We start from the raw sequence: 16,424 nt of genomic DNA, 5'->3' as shown, positions 1-16,424 counted from the left end.
TAGACTATAATAGCATTTCAAAAAACTTCGCATTTGTAAATACTAATATCAAAGTACCTTTTTCTTTTTATCTCAGGTTTTTCTCGACAATGGTACTTCCAACACATTCTGTGCCTAGAGATCGTGTATTACGTGCATGTAGGGAAATGCTCAAAATTACTAGACATAAACGTAGGCACATTGCAAGAGTTAGGACTGAATTACATGTTCGTGACCATGCAAGAGATATGTATGAACAACATCATGCAAGTGGAAACTATATGGATGTTCAAATCCCAAATCAGCTATATCAAACCAATCAATTTTGCGATGCATCTTGCTCTACTGCTCATGATTTGGTATCCTTTCAAGTTCAAATGTCTACCACAACTCGACAATACAATCCTCATGGTGGCTTGAGTGTGCGTAGGCAAATGCTTAATGTTACGAGAGCTGAATGTATGCACATGGCAATAGTTAGAACAGAATATTACAACACTGCATCATGCTACCATAGATAGAGATAGATACAATGGCATCCAAGCTACAAGTGTCCAAATGCCAATTGCACCATTGTTGCCGTTGGAAGTTCAACCACCTCCTATTCATCAAGGAGACAATGCAACTATCCACAATATAGATGTTGAGATGTTGGATAACCATGAATTGCTACCCTTCGGAGTGGGGGTACATAGCACAAGTCGACAAAGAAATGGAAACACAAATAATCCAGATGGTGGATTAAGAAATTGCAGGCAAATGCTTGATGCTACTAGAGCTGAACGTAGACACAGGGCAAGAGCAAGAACGCAATTACAACAATTGCATCGCACTACAACAAATACAATTGATATAAGTGCTCAAATGCCTGGTGCACCATTAATGTCCTTAGATGTTCAATTGCCTCGCATTATTCAAGAAGAGAATGAAGCTATCCATAATGCAAGCGCAAGTACTAAGATGGTATATTACCAGTACAGTATTCAAGCTCCTATATTTCTACCTCAAAATGGTGGATTTTGTTCAATTCTCCATGACATGCCACCTAATTTGGATATTCATCCATCAGTAACAATTTTGCTCTTCCAAAAACCAAATTTGCATGCAATTGGTACCCTTTGCAAGGTTTTTCACCATTGCATGGCTAAGTTGTGGCACAATGAAACTAAAACAATACGTACAACTTCGATTGGAAAGCATTGCTAATATACATGCTTATAATAGCACATTGGCTTTTGTTTCAATGGGTGCAAAAATTGATGAGCTTTTGCCTCCAAATTGAAATGGTTATACTTTTCAAGTTCATGGATCAATATATCACTGGATGAGTTCCCTATTGCCAAGTGAGGATGGACAACAAATACCAAAGTTTGCACAACTTTATATTTATGACACTGATCATGAGTTATTGAATCGCATGGGGGTTTTACCTAGGCTTTTGCCAGACTTACTACAAGAGCTTCAACAAATGATGCATGATCACAATGCTTACGCACAGGCCTTTATAGCAGTTGGTGCAAGCTTGCAACGCAATCCATCAATAGAAATAAGAATGTCCATTTTTCAAAATTGATCCACCTCTAGACGATATTTAGTTCCCACTGCAAGTGAGGTTGCTGCGATCATGCCTGGACAAGGCGATGATGATACACTTGATCATCGTAGCATTCAAGTTCGCACATGACAAGGCCATTTGATTTATATTTCTAACTTACACAAGGCATATATGCCACTGTTATATGTTCTTCTTTTTCCAAATGGAGAGGATGGATGGCATACTAAAGTTCCATATGCATTTATGGATGCTCATATTAATGCCAATAATCTTGCAAATAAAGATTGTGTCACTCAAATGCAGTATTACGCTTTTCGACTTCAAATTCGAGATGATACTAATGCATGTCTTTTGCGTGGTGGTCGCTTGTTACAACAATACATTGTCGATGCTTATTGTAGCATTGAACAATGTAGATTGGCTTGGTGTCCTCGTAATCAAGCAACATTGCGAGTTGAAATGTATAGGGGATTGGCTGATATGGTCAATGGTTCAGATGCAAGTGATACTAATATCGTTGGGATTGGTGTGGGCAGGAGAATAGTATTGCTATCTAGCTTTACAAGTGGACCAAGATTCATGTACCAGTTATATCAAGATGCTATGGCAATTGTGCGTAGCAAAGGCAAACCTAATTTGTTTATCACCATGACATGCAATCCTAAGTGGTCTGCAATTACAGATGCTTTGTTGCCTGGTCAAACTGCACTTGATTGATCGGATTTAACTACTAGAGTTTTTCATTTGAAACATAAAGACATTATGCAGTCGATAGTGAAAAAGGAGTTGTTTGGTAAAGTTGTTGCATATGTGTCCGTCATAGAATTCCAAAAGAGAGGCTTGCCTCATTCACATATGCTCTTGATATTAGAACCACGCTTTAAGCCACTAGAAGCACGTCATTATGATAAACTAGTGTGCGCTGAGCTACCTGATAAGGAAAGGTTTTCAGATTTGTATCGAATTACTACTAAATGTAACATACATGGTCCGTGTGGTGAGTTAAATCCAAAAAGTGCTTGCATAGTGGACGGAAAGTGTATAAAGGATTATCCAAAAAAGTTTATACATGCAACTATAGTTGATAAAACTGGTTATCCTTTATACGGACGTCGAGAGGATGGAAGGACTCATAATGCTAATGGTAACCTCTTGGATAATCGATGGATAGTGCCTTACAATCCTTATTTGATTTCCAAGTATAGTGCTCACATAAATGTTGTGGTTTGCTCGACAATTGCAGCTGTCAAATATTTGTATAAATATGTATATAAGGGCCATGATCGAGCAACCATTCGGTTTACAAGTACGCATGGTTCCAGATCCAATGATATTGACACAGAAAATATTGATGCACAAAATATTGATGAGATTGAGAGGTACTTAGATGTACGATATATTTCAGCTTCTGAAGCATGTTGGCGAATATTTGAATTCAAAATTCACGATGAGAAACCCCATATTCAACGATTACAAATACATTTATCTGGAGAGAATACTGTTTCCTTTCGTGACTCTGATAACATTTTTTATGTGGTGCAAAATGAAAATGCTCAAAAAATAACTCTCGCAGAATGGTTTACATGCAATCATTTGCACCCTGATGCTAACACAGTTCTCTATCAAAACTTTCCAATGTTTTGGATTTGGAATGCACACAAAAAAATGTGGACAAAGAGAAAGCAAGGAAACACATGTGGTTGAATATACTTTGTTTCACCTACGTGTGAAGAAAAATACTATTTGCGCCTATTACTCACTGTATGCCCCTGGGTGCAGATCCTTTGAGGCATTGCGTACAGTTGATAATGTTGTATATTCAACTTTTAAGGAGGCTTGCATTGCAAAAGGAATGTTGGAAACAGATGATGAATGGAAAATGTGTTTGCGTGAAACTGCATTGATGCAAACCAATGCTCAATTAAGAAATTTATTTGCATCCATCTTGGTATTTTGTTCGCCTGCCCGACCTGGGGCTCTATGGGAAGAGTTCTTAGTTCCGATGATAGAGGATATAAAACATCGACTCTCCTTGCAAAATAGGCGAAATGTTGATATGCAAGATGAGGCTAATAATCTTGCGTTGATGCATATTCAAAAACTTTTAGATCAACATGGACGCAATTTGGCAGAGTATCATGGATTGCCTGAGGTGACAATGCAAGAGTACACAAATCCTTTGATCCTTGATGAACAACTATATGATAAGGTAGAACAAGAGAATACCTTCTTAACAATGCAAGCTATGTTGAATGATGGACAAAGAAATTGTTTTATGGCAATAATGAATGCTATTGATAGTGGTTTGGGTAAACCATTTTTCTTAGATGGCCCAAGCGGTTTTGGAAAAACATTCCTTACAAATGTTTGCTTGCAAAGCTTCATATTCAAGGTCGCATTGCCATAGCTACAGCATCCTCTGGTATTGCTGCATTGCTTTTGCCACATGGTCGTACCGCCCATTCAAAGTTCAAAATTCCATTACAAGCAGATAATAATTCTACATGCAATATACCTGTTCAAAGTCACCTTGCAGCACTGTTAAAAGAGGCAGGTCTTATTTTGTGGGATGAAGCTTCTATGTTGCATCATAATACCTTTGAGGCACTGGACAGAACTTTAAAGGATATAATGCAGTGTGATATGCCATTTGGTGGTAAAGTTATTCTATTAGGTGGAGATTTTAGGCAAATATTACCTGTTGTACCAAAGGGTACCCGTGAGCATATTGTCGGTGCTGTTATATGTTGTTCCAATTTGTGGCAATATTTCAATGTTTTGAAACTTACACAGAATATGTGGGTCGCATCAGATCAAGATCAGTTTGTTGCATGGTTGCAAGACATTGGAGATGGAAAAGATTTGACACATACTAATAATATATTGCAAATTCCACCTGCATTGTTGTTAAAGGGAGGATCTATGCAAGACTTGATCAATTTTGTCTATTGTGAAATAAATTGTATAATTGATTACAAAACGTTCTTTAGTGGACATGCCATTCTTGCACCTCGAAACAATGATGTGAAAATGATAAACAATCATGCATTGCAGCTGATGTCGGGAGAGGTTAAACAATACTACAGTGCTGATTCTGTGGATAGAATTGAGGAAAACTCATTCCTTTATTCTATGGAATATCTAAATTCCCTTGACCTCGGTGGAGGTATTCCTCCTCATATCTTGCTGCTCAAAGTAAATGCTCCAATAATATTTCTCGGGAACTTAAATCCTTCTAAAGGTTTATGCAATGGTACTAGGCTAGTATGCAAGGCTTTCAATAACAAGGTCATTGATGCAGAGATAATTACAGGGACTAATATTGGTGACAGAGTTTTTATCCCGAGGATAACTTTCATCCCAACTACATTGGAACTTCCTTTCTCAATGAAACGCTTGCGATTCCCAGTCCATTTGGCATTTGCAAAGACAATCAACAAATCTCAAGGCCAAACGTTATCATGTTTGGGGATATATCTAAAAACCCTAGTCTTTACTCATGGTCAACTCTATGTTGCTTTCTCAAGAGTAAAGTCTCCGGACAAATTGAAAGTCTTGATTGATGAGAAAGAGGACATGATAAATGGTACCATCAATATTGTATATAAAGAAGTTTTACAGAAAGCATCGTAACCTCTATTTTTTCAAAAGTGTAATCTTTGTTCTTCCATATTATATTTGCTTAATATTTTTATTTCAATACAATCAAAGCCTTTTTTTCTTCTTTATTCACATATCTATAAAATATAGTGTTGTACTTTCTTATGCTCTTTTTCAGTATTGAGTTCTTCGTCGATGAAAAGCAAGTTTGACTTATTTTCTCTGATTTAATACTTTAATGTTTTAATCATATCTCTCATGTATGGATAGATATTCATGATTTTATGTAGAGTTAAACGTATGTTTATTTTACTATATGAGAACATAGTGTTTAAATTATTTCTACCATAAAAAGTTATTTGAACTTTCTATCATAACTGTAATGTTTTTTTCTCATATTATATTTGCATAATATTTTTGGTGCAATATCATCAAAGTTTATTTATTCTTTTTTTATCATATATTATCAAGAAATGAACTATTTTACTGTCTCCTGTTCTTTTTAAGTATTAAGGTCTTCAAAGAAAAGTAAGTTCAACTTTTTTCCTTTAACAAAAAATGAAATGTTTTAATCTCATGCTCTTTTGAAATATTATATTCCTTGCATAAAATCATGTTTGACTTATTTTCTATAAAATTTTGTTTGCATTTATACAAAAGTAAGTTTTGAGAAATTATCATGTATAAAGTTCTTTTATACAATATTTATACAATATACATTAAAAAAAATCTTTTTCTCTTCTAAATTGATCTTCTAATTTCAATATTGTAAATTCATTTTTTTCTTTGTTAAAATTTAATCAATAATATTTAATTTTTATGTTTTCTAAATTTTATTAATAAATGGCCCAAACAATGTTCGAATATTATCGTGCCTCTCCTTATCAAATGAGACTTCAAGAAGCATTGCGAACTATTGCTACAGATAATATTATCCATAGAACTTTGGCTAGGGTAATCGAAAGATTACCTAATGATGGATTTACTAATGGAAACACTCGTTTATATGTAGAAATTTTATATTTTCGATGGGTCCAATGCTGCTATGTTGGACAAACAGATGTTGAGTGTTTCATATCTCAGTCCCACACTAGACACATACCGAATGACTAGAGTAAATGGAAGTTTCAAGATTTATCATGTTTTGTAACTTTGCATCAGTTTCATCGAAATTCCACCGACTGCTCTACTAATGTTAGAGCCAATCATATCACGTCCCCAGCTAATTCTTACTCACCATTTTCATTAATGTTTTGCTTTATAAATTTAATATTGTTATTTCTAAAGTTTTTTTTTCGTTTTTAGATGTTGCAGCACAATCTGGGGCAGGGCGTGTCACAGCTTCGCCCACACATGTTCCCCATGCTAGATCCACTGTTGATAATTCATCTAAGAAGAGAAAGCTTTCTTTTCGATAGTTGATTTTCGACAGTACTACTATCTTTTTGAAAACATTATATACTTTCGTTTCCATTTACCTGTTGTTATAGTTGGAATTCTTTCATTGATATTTAAAAATCACTTTTGCTTCAGTTATCTTTTTCAATTATTATGGTTGAGATAATCAATGTCATTGTATTGAATTGTTAGATTTTATAATGAAGTTTAAAGATTGCAAGACTATTTGATTCATTACTAAGTGGAAGAATGTGTGAACAAATTAAAATATTTGTGCTTCACATTTCGGCGGAGAAAGCTGGCGCGTAGTGCAGCGTGAAGCGCCTAGTACTTTTGACAAGTGAGATCAAAATTTTTTAATTAGTTAAACCATATATGTCATATGGCACTCGAATAAAACAATTTGAGGCATTCTGATAAATACACCTAGTTATAAGTGAAGGGTTCACAAAAGAGTGACAATGAGGGACCAATAGACTCCTAATAGACCGCAACATCCAATTTTCTTCTAATGATTAGAAACAAAAATCTGCCTAGGGTTTACCAAGGCTACATTCAAGACCTCCATTTAGCCCCTTAATGTACACTAGGCGCTCCGTGTCTAGCCTCAGCCTGGCGCTTCGCACCGGGGCTGGCGCTATGCACTAGCTTTCTCCCGGCGCTTCGCGTCAAAATGTGAAGCACAAATGTTTTAATTTATTCACACATTCTTCCACTTAGTAATGAATCAAATAGTCTTGCAATCTTTAAACTTCATTATAAAATCTAACAATTCAATACAATAACATTGATTATCTCAACCATAATAATTGAAAAAGATAACTGAAGCAAAAGTGATTTTTAAATATCACTGAAAGAATTCCAACTATAACAACAGGTAAATGGAAAAGAAAGTATATAATGTTTTCAAAAAGATAGTCGTACTGTCAAAAATCAACTATCGAAAAGAAAGCTTTCTCTTCTTAGATGAATTATCAACACTAGATCTAGCATGGGGAACATGTGTGAGCAAAGTTGTGATACGTCCCACCCCAGATTGTGCTACATCTAAAAACGAAAAAAAAAACTTTAAAAATAACAATATTAAATTTATAAAGCAAAACATTAATGAAAATGGTGAGTAAGAATTACCTAGAGACGTGATATAATTGGCTCTAAAATTAGTAGAGCAGTCGGCGGAATTTGGATGAAACTAGTGCAAAGTTACAAAACATGATAAATCTTGAAACTCCCATTTACTCCAGTCATTCGGTACGTGTCTAGTGTGAGACCGAGATATGAAGTACTCAACATTTGTTTGTCCAACATAGTAGCATTGGATCCATCCAAAATATAAAATTTCTACATATAAAGAAGTATTTCCATTAGTAAATCCATCATTGCATAATCTTTCGATTACCCTAGCCAAAGTTCTATGGATAATATCATCTCTAGCAATAGTTTGCAATGCTTCTTGAAGTCTCATTTGATAAGGAGAGGTACGATAATATTCGAACACTTTGAGCCATCTATTAATAAAATTTAGAAAACATAAAATTTAGTAATATTGATCAAATTTTAAAAAAGGAAAAAAAGAGTTTACAATATTGAAATTAGAAAACCAATTTAAAAGAAAAAAAGAGTTTGTAATACATATTGTATAAAAAAACTTTATACATGATAATTTTTCAAAACTTACTTTTGTATAAATGCAAACAAAATTTCATAGAAAATAAGTCAAACATGGTTTTATTCAAGGAATATAATATTTCAAAAGAGCATGAGAGATTAAAACATTTTGTTTTTTGTTTTTTTTTTAAGTTAAACTTAATTTTCTTTGAAGACCTTAATACTTAAAAAAAACAGGAGATAGTAAAATAGTTTTTTTTAATAATATATGATTCAAAAAAATAAACTTTAATGATATTGCACCAAAAATATTATGCAAATATGATATGAGAAAAAAAACATTACAGTTATGATAGAAAGTTCAAATAACTTTTTATGATAGAAATAATTTAAACACTATGTTCTCATATAGTAAAACAATTAACTCTACATAAAATCATGAATATCTATCCATACATGAGAGATATAATTAAAACATTAAAGTATTAAATCAGAGAAAATAAGTCAAACTTGCTTTTCATTGACGAAGAAATCACTACTAAAAAAGAGCATAAGAAAGTACAACACTACATTTTATAGATATGTGAACAAAGAAAAAAAAAAGACTTTGATTGTATTGAAATAAAAATATTAAGCAAATATAATATGGGAAAACAAATATTACACTTTTGAAAAAATAGAGGTTACAATACTTTCTATAAAACTTCTTTATATACAATATTAATGGTACCATTTACCATGTCCTCTTTCTCATCAATCAAGACTTTTAATCTATCCGGAGACTTTACTCTTGAGAAAGCAACATAGAGTTGACCATGAGTAAAGACTGGGGTTTTTAGATATATCCCCAAACATGATAATGTTTGGCCTTGAGATTTGTTGATTGTCATTGCAAATGCCAAACGAACTGGGAATTGCAAGCGTTTCATTGAGAAAGCAAGTTCCAGTGTAGTTGGGATGAAAGTTATCCTCCGGATAAAAACTCTGTCACCAATATTGGTCCCTGTAATTATCTCTGCATCAATGACCTTGTTATTGAAAGCCTTGCATACCAGCCTAGTACCATTGCATAAACCTTTAGAAGGATTTAAGTTCCCGAGAAATATTATTGGAGCATTTACTTTGAGCAGCAAGATATGAGGAGGAATACCTCCACCGAGGTCAAGGGAATTTAGATATTCCATAGAATAAAGGAATGAGTTTTCCTCAATTCTATCCACAGAATCAGCACTGTAGTATTGTTTAACCTCTCCCGACATCAGCTGCAATGCATGATTGTTTATCATTTCCACATCATTGTTTCGAGGTGCAAGAATGGCATGTCCACTAAAGAACGTTTTGTAATCAATTATACAATTCATTTCAAATAGACAAAATTGATCAAGTCTTGCATAGATCCTCCCTTTAACAACAATTCAGGTGGAATTTGCAATATATTATTAGTATGTGTCAAATCTTTTCCATCTCCAATGTCTTGCAACCATGCAACAAACTGATCCTGATCTGATGCGACCCGCATATTCTGTGTAAGTTTCAAAACATTGAAATATTGCCACAAATTGGAACAACATATAGCAGCATCGACAATATCCTCACGGGTACCCTTTGGTACAACACGTAATATTTGCCTAAAATCTCCACCTAGTAGAATAACTTTACCACCAAATGGCATATCACACTGTATTATATCCTTTAAAGTTTTGTCTTATGCCTCAAAGGTATTACGATGCAACATAGGCGCTTCATCCCACAAAATAAGACTTGCCTCTTTTAACAGTGCTGCAAGGTGACTTTGAACAGGTATATTGCATGTAGAATTATTATCTGCTTACAATGGAATTTTGAACTTTGAATGGGCAGTACAACCATGTGGCAAAAGCAATGCAGCAATACCAGAGAATGATGTAGCTATGGCAATGTAGAATTATTATCTGCCTATTTGTGGGATGAAGCTTCTATGTTACCATTTACCATGTCCTCTTTCTCATCAATCAAGACTTTTAATCTATCCGGAGACTTTACTCTTGAGAAAGCAACATAGAGTTGACCATTCGTAAAGACTGGGGTTTTTAGATATATCCCCAAACATGATAATGTTTGGCCTTGAGATTTGTTGATTGTCATTGCAAATGCCAAACGAACTGGGAATTGCAAGCGTTTCATTGAGAAAGCAAGTTCCAGTGTAGTTGGGATGAAAGTTATCCTCGGGATAAAAACTCTGTCACCAATATTGGTCCCTGTAATTATCTCTGCATCAATGACCTTGTTATTGAAAGCCTTGCATACCAGCCTAGTACCATTGCATAAACCTTTAGAAGGATTTAAGTTCCCGAGAAATATTATTGGAGCATTTACTTTGAGCAGCAAGATATGAGGAGGAATACCTCCACCAAGGTCAAGGGAATTTAGATATTCCATAGAATAAAGGAATGAGTTTTCCTCAATTCTATCCACAGAATCAGCACTGTAGTATTGTTTAACCTCTCCCGACATCAGCTGCAATGCATGATTGTTTATCATTTCCACATCATTGTTTCGAGGTGCAAGAATGGCACGTCCACTAAAGAACGTTTTGTAATCAATTATACAATTCATTTCAAATAGACAAAATTGATCAAGTCTTGCATAGATCCTCCCTTTAACAACAATTCAGGTGGAATTTGCAATATATTATTAGTATGTGTCAAATCTTTTCCATCTCCAATGTCTTGCAACCATGTAACAAACTGATCCTGATCTGATGCGACCCGCATATTCTGTGTAAGTTTCAAAACATTGAAATATTGCCACAAATTGGAACAACATATAGCAGCACCGACAATATGCTCACGGGTACCCTTTGGTACAACAGGTAATATTTGCCTAAAATCTCCACCTAATAGAATAACTTTACCACCAAATGGCATATCACACTGCATTATATCCTTTAAAGTTCTGTCCAGTGCCTCAAAGGTATTATGTTGCAACATAGAAGCTTCATCCCACAAAATAAGACCTGCCTCTTTTAACAGTGCTGCAAGGTGACTTTGAACAGGTATATTGCATGTAGAATTATTATCTGCTTACAATGGAATTTTGAACTTTGAATGGGCAGTACAACCATGTGGCAAAAGCAATGCAGCAATACCAGAGAATGATGTAGCTATGGCAATGCGACCTTGACTGCGAAGCTTTGCAAGCAAACATTTGTATAGGAATGTTTTTCCAGAACCGCCTGGGCCATCTAAGAAAAATGGTTTACCCAAACCACTATCAATAGCATTCGTTATTGCCATAAAACAATTTCTTTGTCCATCATTCAACATAGCTTGCATTGTTAAGAAGGTATTCTCTTGTTCTACCTTATCAAATAGTTGTTCATCAAGGATCAAAGGATTTGTGTACTCTTGCATTGTCACCTCTGGCAATCCATGATACTCTACCAAATTGCGTCCATGTTGATCTAAAAGTTTTTGAATATGCATCAACGCATGATTATTGGCCTCATCTTGCATATCAGCATTTCGCCTATTTTGCAAGGAGAGTCAATGTTTTATATCCTCTGTCAACGGAACTAAGAACTCTTCCCATAGAGCCCCAGGTCGGGAAGGCGAACAAAATACCAAGATGGATGCAAACAAATTTCTTAATTGAGCACCGGTTTGCATCAATGCAACTTCACGCAAACACATTTGCCATTCATCATCTGTTTCTAACATTCCTTTTGCAATGCAAGCCTCCTTAAAAGTTGAATATACCACATTATCAACCGTACGCAATGCCTCAAAGGATGTGCACCCCTTGCATACAGTGAGTAGTAGACGCAAATAGTATTTTTCTCCATATGTACGTGAAACAAAGTATATTTAACCATATGTGTTTCCTTGCTTTCTCTTTGTCCATATTTTTTTTTGTGCATTCCAAACCCAAAACATTGGAAAGTCTTGATAGAGAACTGTGTTAGCGTCAGGGTGCAAACGATTGCATGTAAACCATTCTGTGAGAGTTGTTTTTTGAGCATTTTCATTTTGCACCATATCAAAAATGTTATCAGAGTCACGAAAGGAAACAATATTCTATCCAGGTAAATGTATTTGCAATCGTTGAATTTGGGGTTTCTCATCCTGAAGTTTGAATTCAAATATTCGCCAACATGCTTCAGAAGCTGAAATATATCGTGCATCTAAGTACCTCTCAATCTCATCAATATTTTGTGCATCAATATTTTCTGCATCAATATCATTGGATTTGGAACCACGCGTACTTGTAAACCGAATGGTTGCTTGATCATGGCCCTTATATACATATTTATATAAATATTTGACAGCTGCAATTGTCGAGCAAACCTCAACATTTATGTGAGCACTATACTTAGAACTCAAATAAGGATTGTAAGGCACTATCCATCGGTTATCCAAGAGGTTACCATTAGCATTATGAGTCCTTCCATCCTCTCAACATCTATATAAAGGATAACCAGTTTTATCAACTGTAGTTGTATGTATAAACTTTTTTGGATAATCCTTTATACACTTTCCATCCACTATGCAAGCACTTTTTGGATTGAACTTACCACACGGACCATGTATGTTACATTTAGTAATAATTCGATACAAATCTGAAAACCTTTCCTTATCATGTAGCTCAGCGCACACCAGTCTATCATAATGATGTACTTCTAGTGGCTTAAAGCGTGGTTCTAATATCAAGAGCGTATGTGAATGAGGCAAGCCTCTCTTTTGGAATTCTATGACGACAACTTTACCAAACTACTCCTTTTTCACTATCGATTGCATCATGTCCTTATGTTTCAAATAAAAAACTCTAGCAGTTAAATCTGGTCGATCATGTGCAATTTGACCAGGCAACAAAGCATCTATAATTTCAGACCACTTAGGATTGCATGTCATGGTGATAAACAAATCAAGTTTGCCTTTGCTACGCACAATTGCCATAGCATCTTGATATAATTGGTACATGAATCTTGATCCACCTGTAAAGCTAGATGGCAATACTATTCTCCTGCCCACACCAATCCCAGCGATATTAGTATCAATTGCATCTAAACCATTGACCATATCAACCAATCCTCTATATATACATTTCAACTCGCAATGTTGCTTGATTACGACGACACCAAGCCAATCTACATTGTTCAATGCTACAATAAGCATCCACAATGTATTATTGTAGCAAGCGACCACCACGCAAAAAACATGCATTAGTATCATCTCGAATCTAAAGTCAAAAAGCGTAATACTGCATTTGAGTAACACAATCTTTATTTGCAAGATTATTGGCATTAATATGAGCATCCATAAATGCATACGAAACTTTAGTATCCCATCCATCCTCTCCATTTGAAAAAAGAAGAACATATAACAATGGCATATATGCCTTGTATAAGTTAGAAATATAAATCAAATGGCCTTGTCGTGTGGGAACTTGAATGCTATGATGATCAAGTGTATCATTATCACCTTGTCCAGGCATGATCGCAGCAACCTCACTTGCAGTGGGAACTGAATATCGTCTAGGGGTGGATCGATTTTGAAAAATGGACATTCTTATTTCTATTGATGGATTGTGTTGCAAGCTTGCACCAACTGCTATAAAGGCATGTGTGTAAGCATTGTGATCATGCATTATTTGTTGAAGCTCTTGTAGTAAGTCTGGCAAAAGCTCAAGTAAAACCCCCATGAGATTCAATAACTCATGATCAATGTCATAAATATAAAGTTGTGCAAACTTTGGTATTCGTTGTCCATCCTCACTTGGCAATAGGAAACCCATCCAATGATATATTGATCCATGAACTCGAAAAGTATAACCATTTTCATTTTGAGGCAAAAGCTCATCAATTCTTGCACCCATTGAAACAAAAGCCAATGCGCTATTATAAGCATGTATATTTTTTTTGAACTCTCTACTTTGTGGATGTGTGCCATCAAGCAAATTACATAGAGGTTGTGGTGGCTGCTGTAGAGGTGGTAAAATTACTTTCCCTTCTCTACAGCAATGCTTTCCAATCGAAGTTGCACGCATTGTTTTAGTTTCATCGTGCCACAACTTAGTCATGCAATGGTGACAAAACTTGCAAAGGGTACCAATTGCATGTAAATTTGGTTTTTGGAAGAGCAAAATTGTTACTGATGGATGAATATCCAAATTAGGTGGCATGTCATGGAGAATTGAACAAAATCCACCATTTTGAGGTAGAAATATAAGAGCTTGAATACTGTACTGGTCATGTACCATCTCAGTACTTGCACTTGCATTATGGATAGCTTCATTCTCTTCTTGAATAATGCGAGGCAATTGAACATCTAAGGACAGTAATGGTGCACCAGGCATTTGAGCACTTATATCAATTGTATTTGTTGTAGTGCGATGCAATTGTTGTAATTGCGTTCTTGCTCTTGCCCTGTGTCTACGTTCAGCTCTAGTAGCATCAAGCATTTGTTTGTAATTTCTTAATCCACCATTTGGATTATTTTTGTTTCCATTTCTTTGTTCACTTGTGCTACGTACCTCCACTCCGAAGGGTAGAAATTCATGGTTATCCAACATCTCAACATCTATATTGTGGATAATTGCATTCTCTCATTGACGCGAATAAGAGGTGGTTGAACTTCCAACGGCAACAATGGTGCAACTGGCATTTGGACACTTGTAGCTTGGATGCCATTGTATCTATCTCTATCTATGATAGCATGATGCAGTTGTTGTAATATTCTGTTCTAACTATTGCCATGTGCATACGTTCAGCTCTCGTAACATTAAGCATTTGCCTACGCACACTCAAGCCATCATTAGGATTGTATTGTGGAGTTATGGTAGACATCTGAACTTGAAAGGATACCAAATCATGAGCAGCAGAGCAAGATGCAGTGCGAAATTGATTGGTTTGATATAGCCGATTTGGGATTTGAACATCCATATAGTTTCCATTTGCATGATGTTGTTCATACATATCTCTTGCATGGTCACGAACATGTAATTCAGTCCTAACTCTTGCAACATGCCTACGTTTATGTCTAATAATTTTAAGCATTTCCCTACGTGCACGTAATACACCATCTCTAGGCACAGAATGTGTTGGAAGTACCATTGTCGAGAAAAATCTGAGATAAAAAGAAAAATTTACTTTGATAATAGTATTTACAAATGCGAAGTTTTTTGAAACGTTATTATAGTCTATACTATGATAAAGATTATAATTTCACATAGGGAATAATGTAATCTCACATAGGCAAGAATATAAATTGAAATAGCATATTATGTCATTGTCTTGAGGGATACATAAGTCCAAATCACATGAAATTTCTTAAACCCAGCAATAAAATGACATATCTATTGGAGGATTTGTCCAAAAAGTCTTGAAGGAATTAGATATGTTAAGAGAACTATGCATTGGATGATGAACTCGTATGACGATTCACACCAAAGTTCTAACAGAAGAAGATTGAAGCTCTTTGAAGTTTGATTAAACTCTTCATTTGCTTCTTAACTGTATCCAACCGATGCATGAGCTTTAGGGATAGAACACAATTGTTGCGTCATTTGACATGTTTGAGGGCACATCAAACTGACTTCGTCCTTGCCATGCCTTAGATTTTACAGACATTCATCCGCGTGTTGAGAATGCACGAAACGATGTCTGGTACATGAACATTGCTTCTTGCAACAGATGTGTCAGCACACTCCATATGGTCATCGTTATACAACGTATTTTTAGAGAGAGAGAGAGAGAGAGAGAGAGAGAGAGAGAGAGAGAATATATTTTAAAAGTAATTGCATACTTTTATGACCTAAGAGTAATAAAATTTCTTCCTATCTTTTAGGGAAGACTTTAAGCAAAGATATACCTCAAGATAAATTTGTTCTAAACACTATTTCAATATAAAATTTGAAGATTATAACATCACATAAGCAACAATATAATCTTACATGTGCAAGAATATAAATTGAAAGAGCATATTATGTCATTATCATAGGGGATACAAAAGTCCAAATCACATGAAAATTCTCAAACCCAATAATATAATGATATATCTATCGGAGGATCCGACAAAAAGTTATTGAAATCCTTAGATATGCTAAGAGAACTATGCATTGGATGATGAACTCATACGACGATTCAATAGGTTCAACATTGCAGAGAACCTATTGAGGCAAACTTTTAGAGATGTGACATGCACATCGAGGCAAATGCTCTCAGATGCAAGCACGCTTGCATTCTTTTGAGCCAGTAATTCACACACTCCATCCTCTATACGATTATTACTCTTAGCAAGGTCTCGCA

General features: G+C 35.2%; 1 protein-coding gene across 1 annotated transcript; it reads left to right on the top strand.

Moving 5' to 3' along the window:
- Nucleotides 1-2,296: 2,296 nt before the first annotated feature.
- Nucleotides 2,297-5,167, top strand: LOC148022268 (ATP-dependent DNA helicase RRM3-like). The gene is made up of 3 exons (XM_087696827.1): nt 2,297-2,913; nt 3,314-3,843; nt 3,927-5,167. The coding sequence occupies exons 1-3, from the start codon at nt 2,297-2,299 to the stop codon at nt 5,165-5,167; spliced, it is 2,388 nt and encodes a 795-aa protein (XP_087552953.1).
- Nucleotides 5,168-16,424: the final 11,257 nt, after the last annotated feature.

This window comes from Lygodium microphyllum, chromosome 17 (genome assembly GCF_053477565.2).
Source record: "Lygodium microphyllum isolate KBCC chromosome 17, Lygodium_microphyllum_v1.1.10, whole genome shotgun sequence".
NCBI lineage: Eukaryota > Viridiplantae > Streptophyta > Polypodiopsida > Schizaeales > Lygodiaceae > Lygodium > Lygodium microphyllum.
Note: the sequence above shows the minus strand (reverse complement) of the source record. Positions and strands in the feature narration are given on the sequence as shown.

Coding starts and splice junctions, on each gene's coding strand:
- LOC148022268 (XM_087696827.1), top strand. CDS start 2,297: ATGCAGTCGATAGTGAAAAAGGAGTTGTTTGGTAAAGTTGTTGCATAT. Junction 2,914..3,313: donor AATATTGATGAGATTGAGAG/GTACTTAGATGT, acceptor CCCTGGGTGCAG/ATCCTTTGAGGCATTGCGTA. Junction 3,844..3,926: donor TGCTATTGATAGTGGTTTGG/GTAAACCATTTT, acceptor TTCATATTCAAG/GTCGCATTGCCATAGCTACA.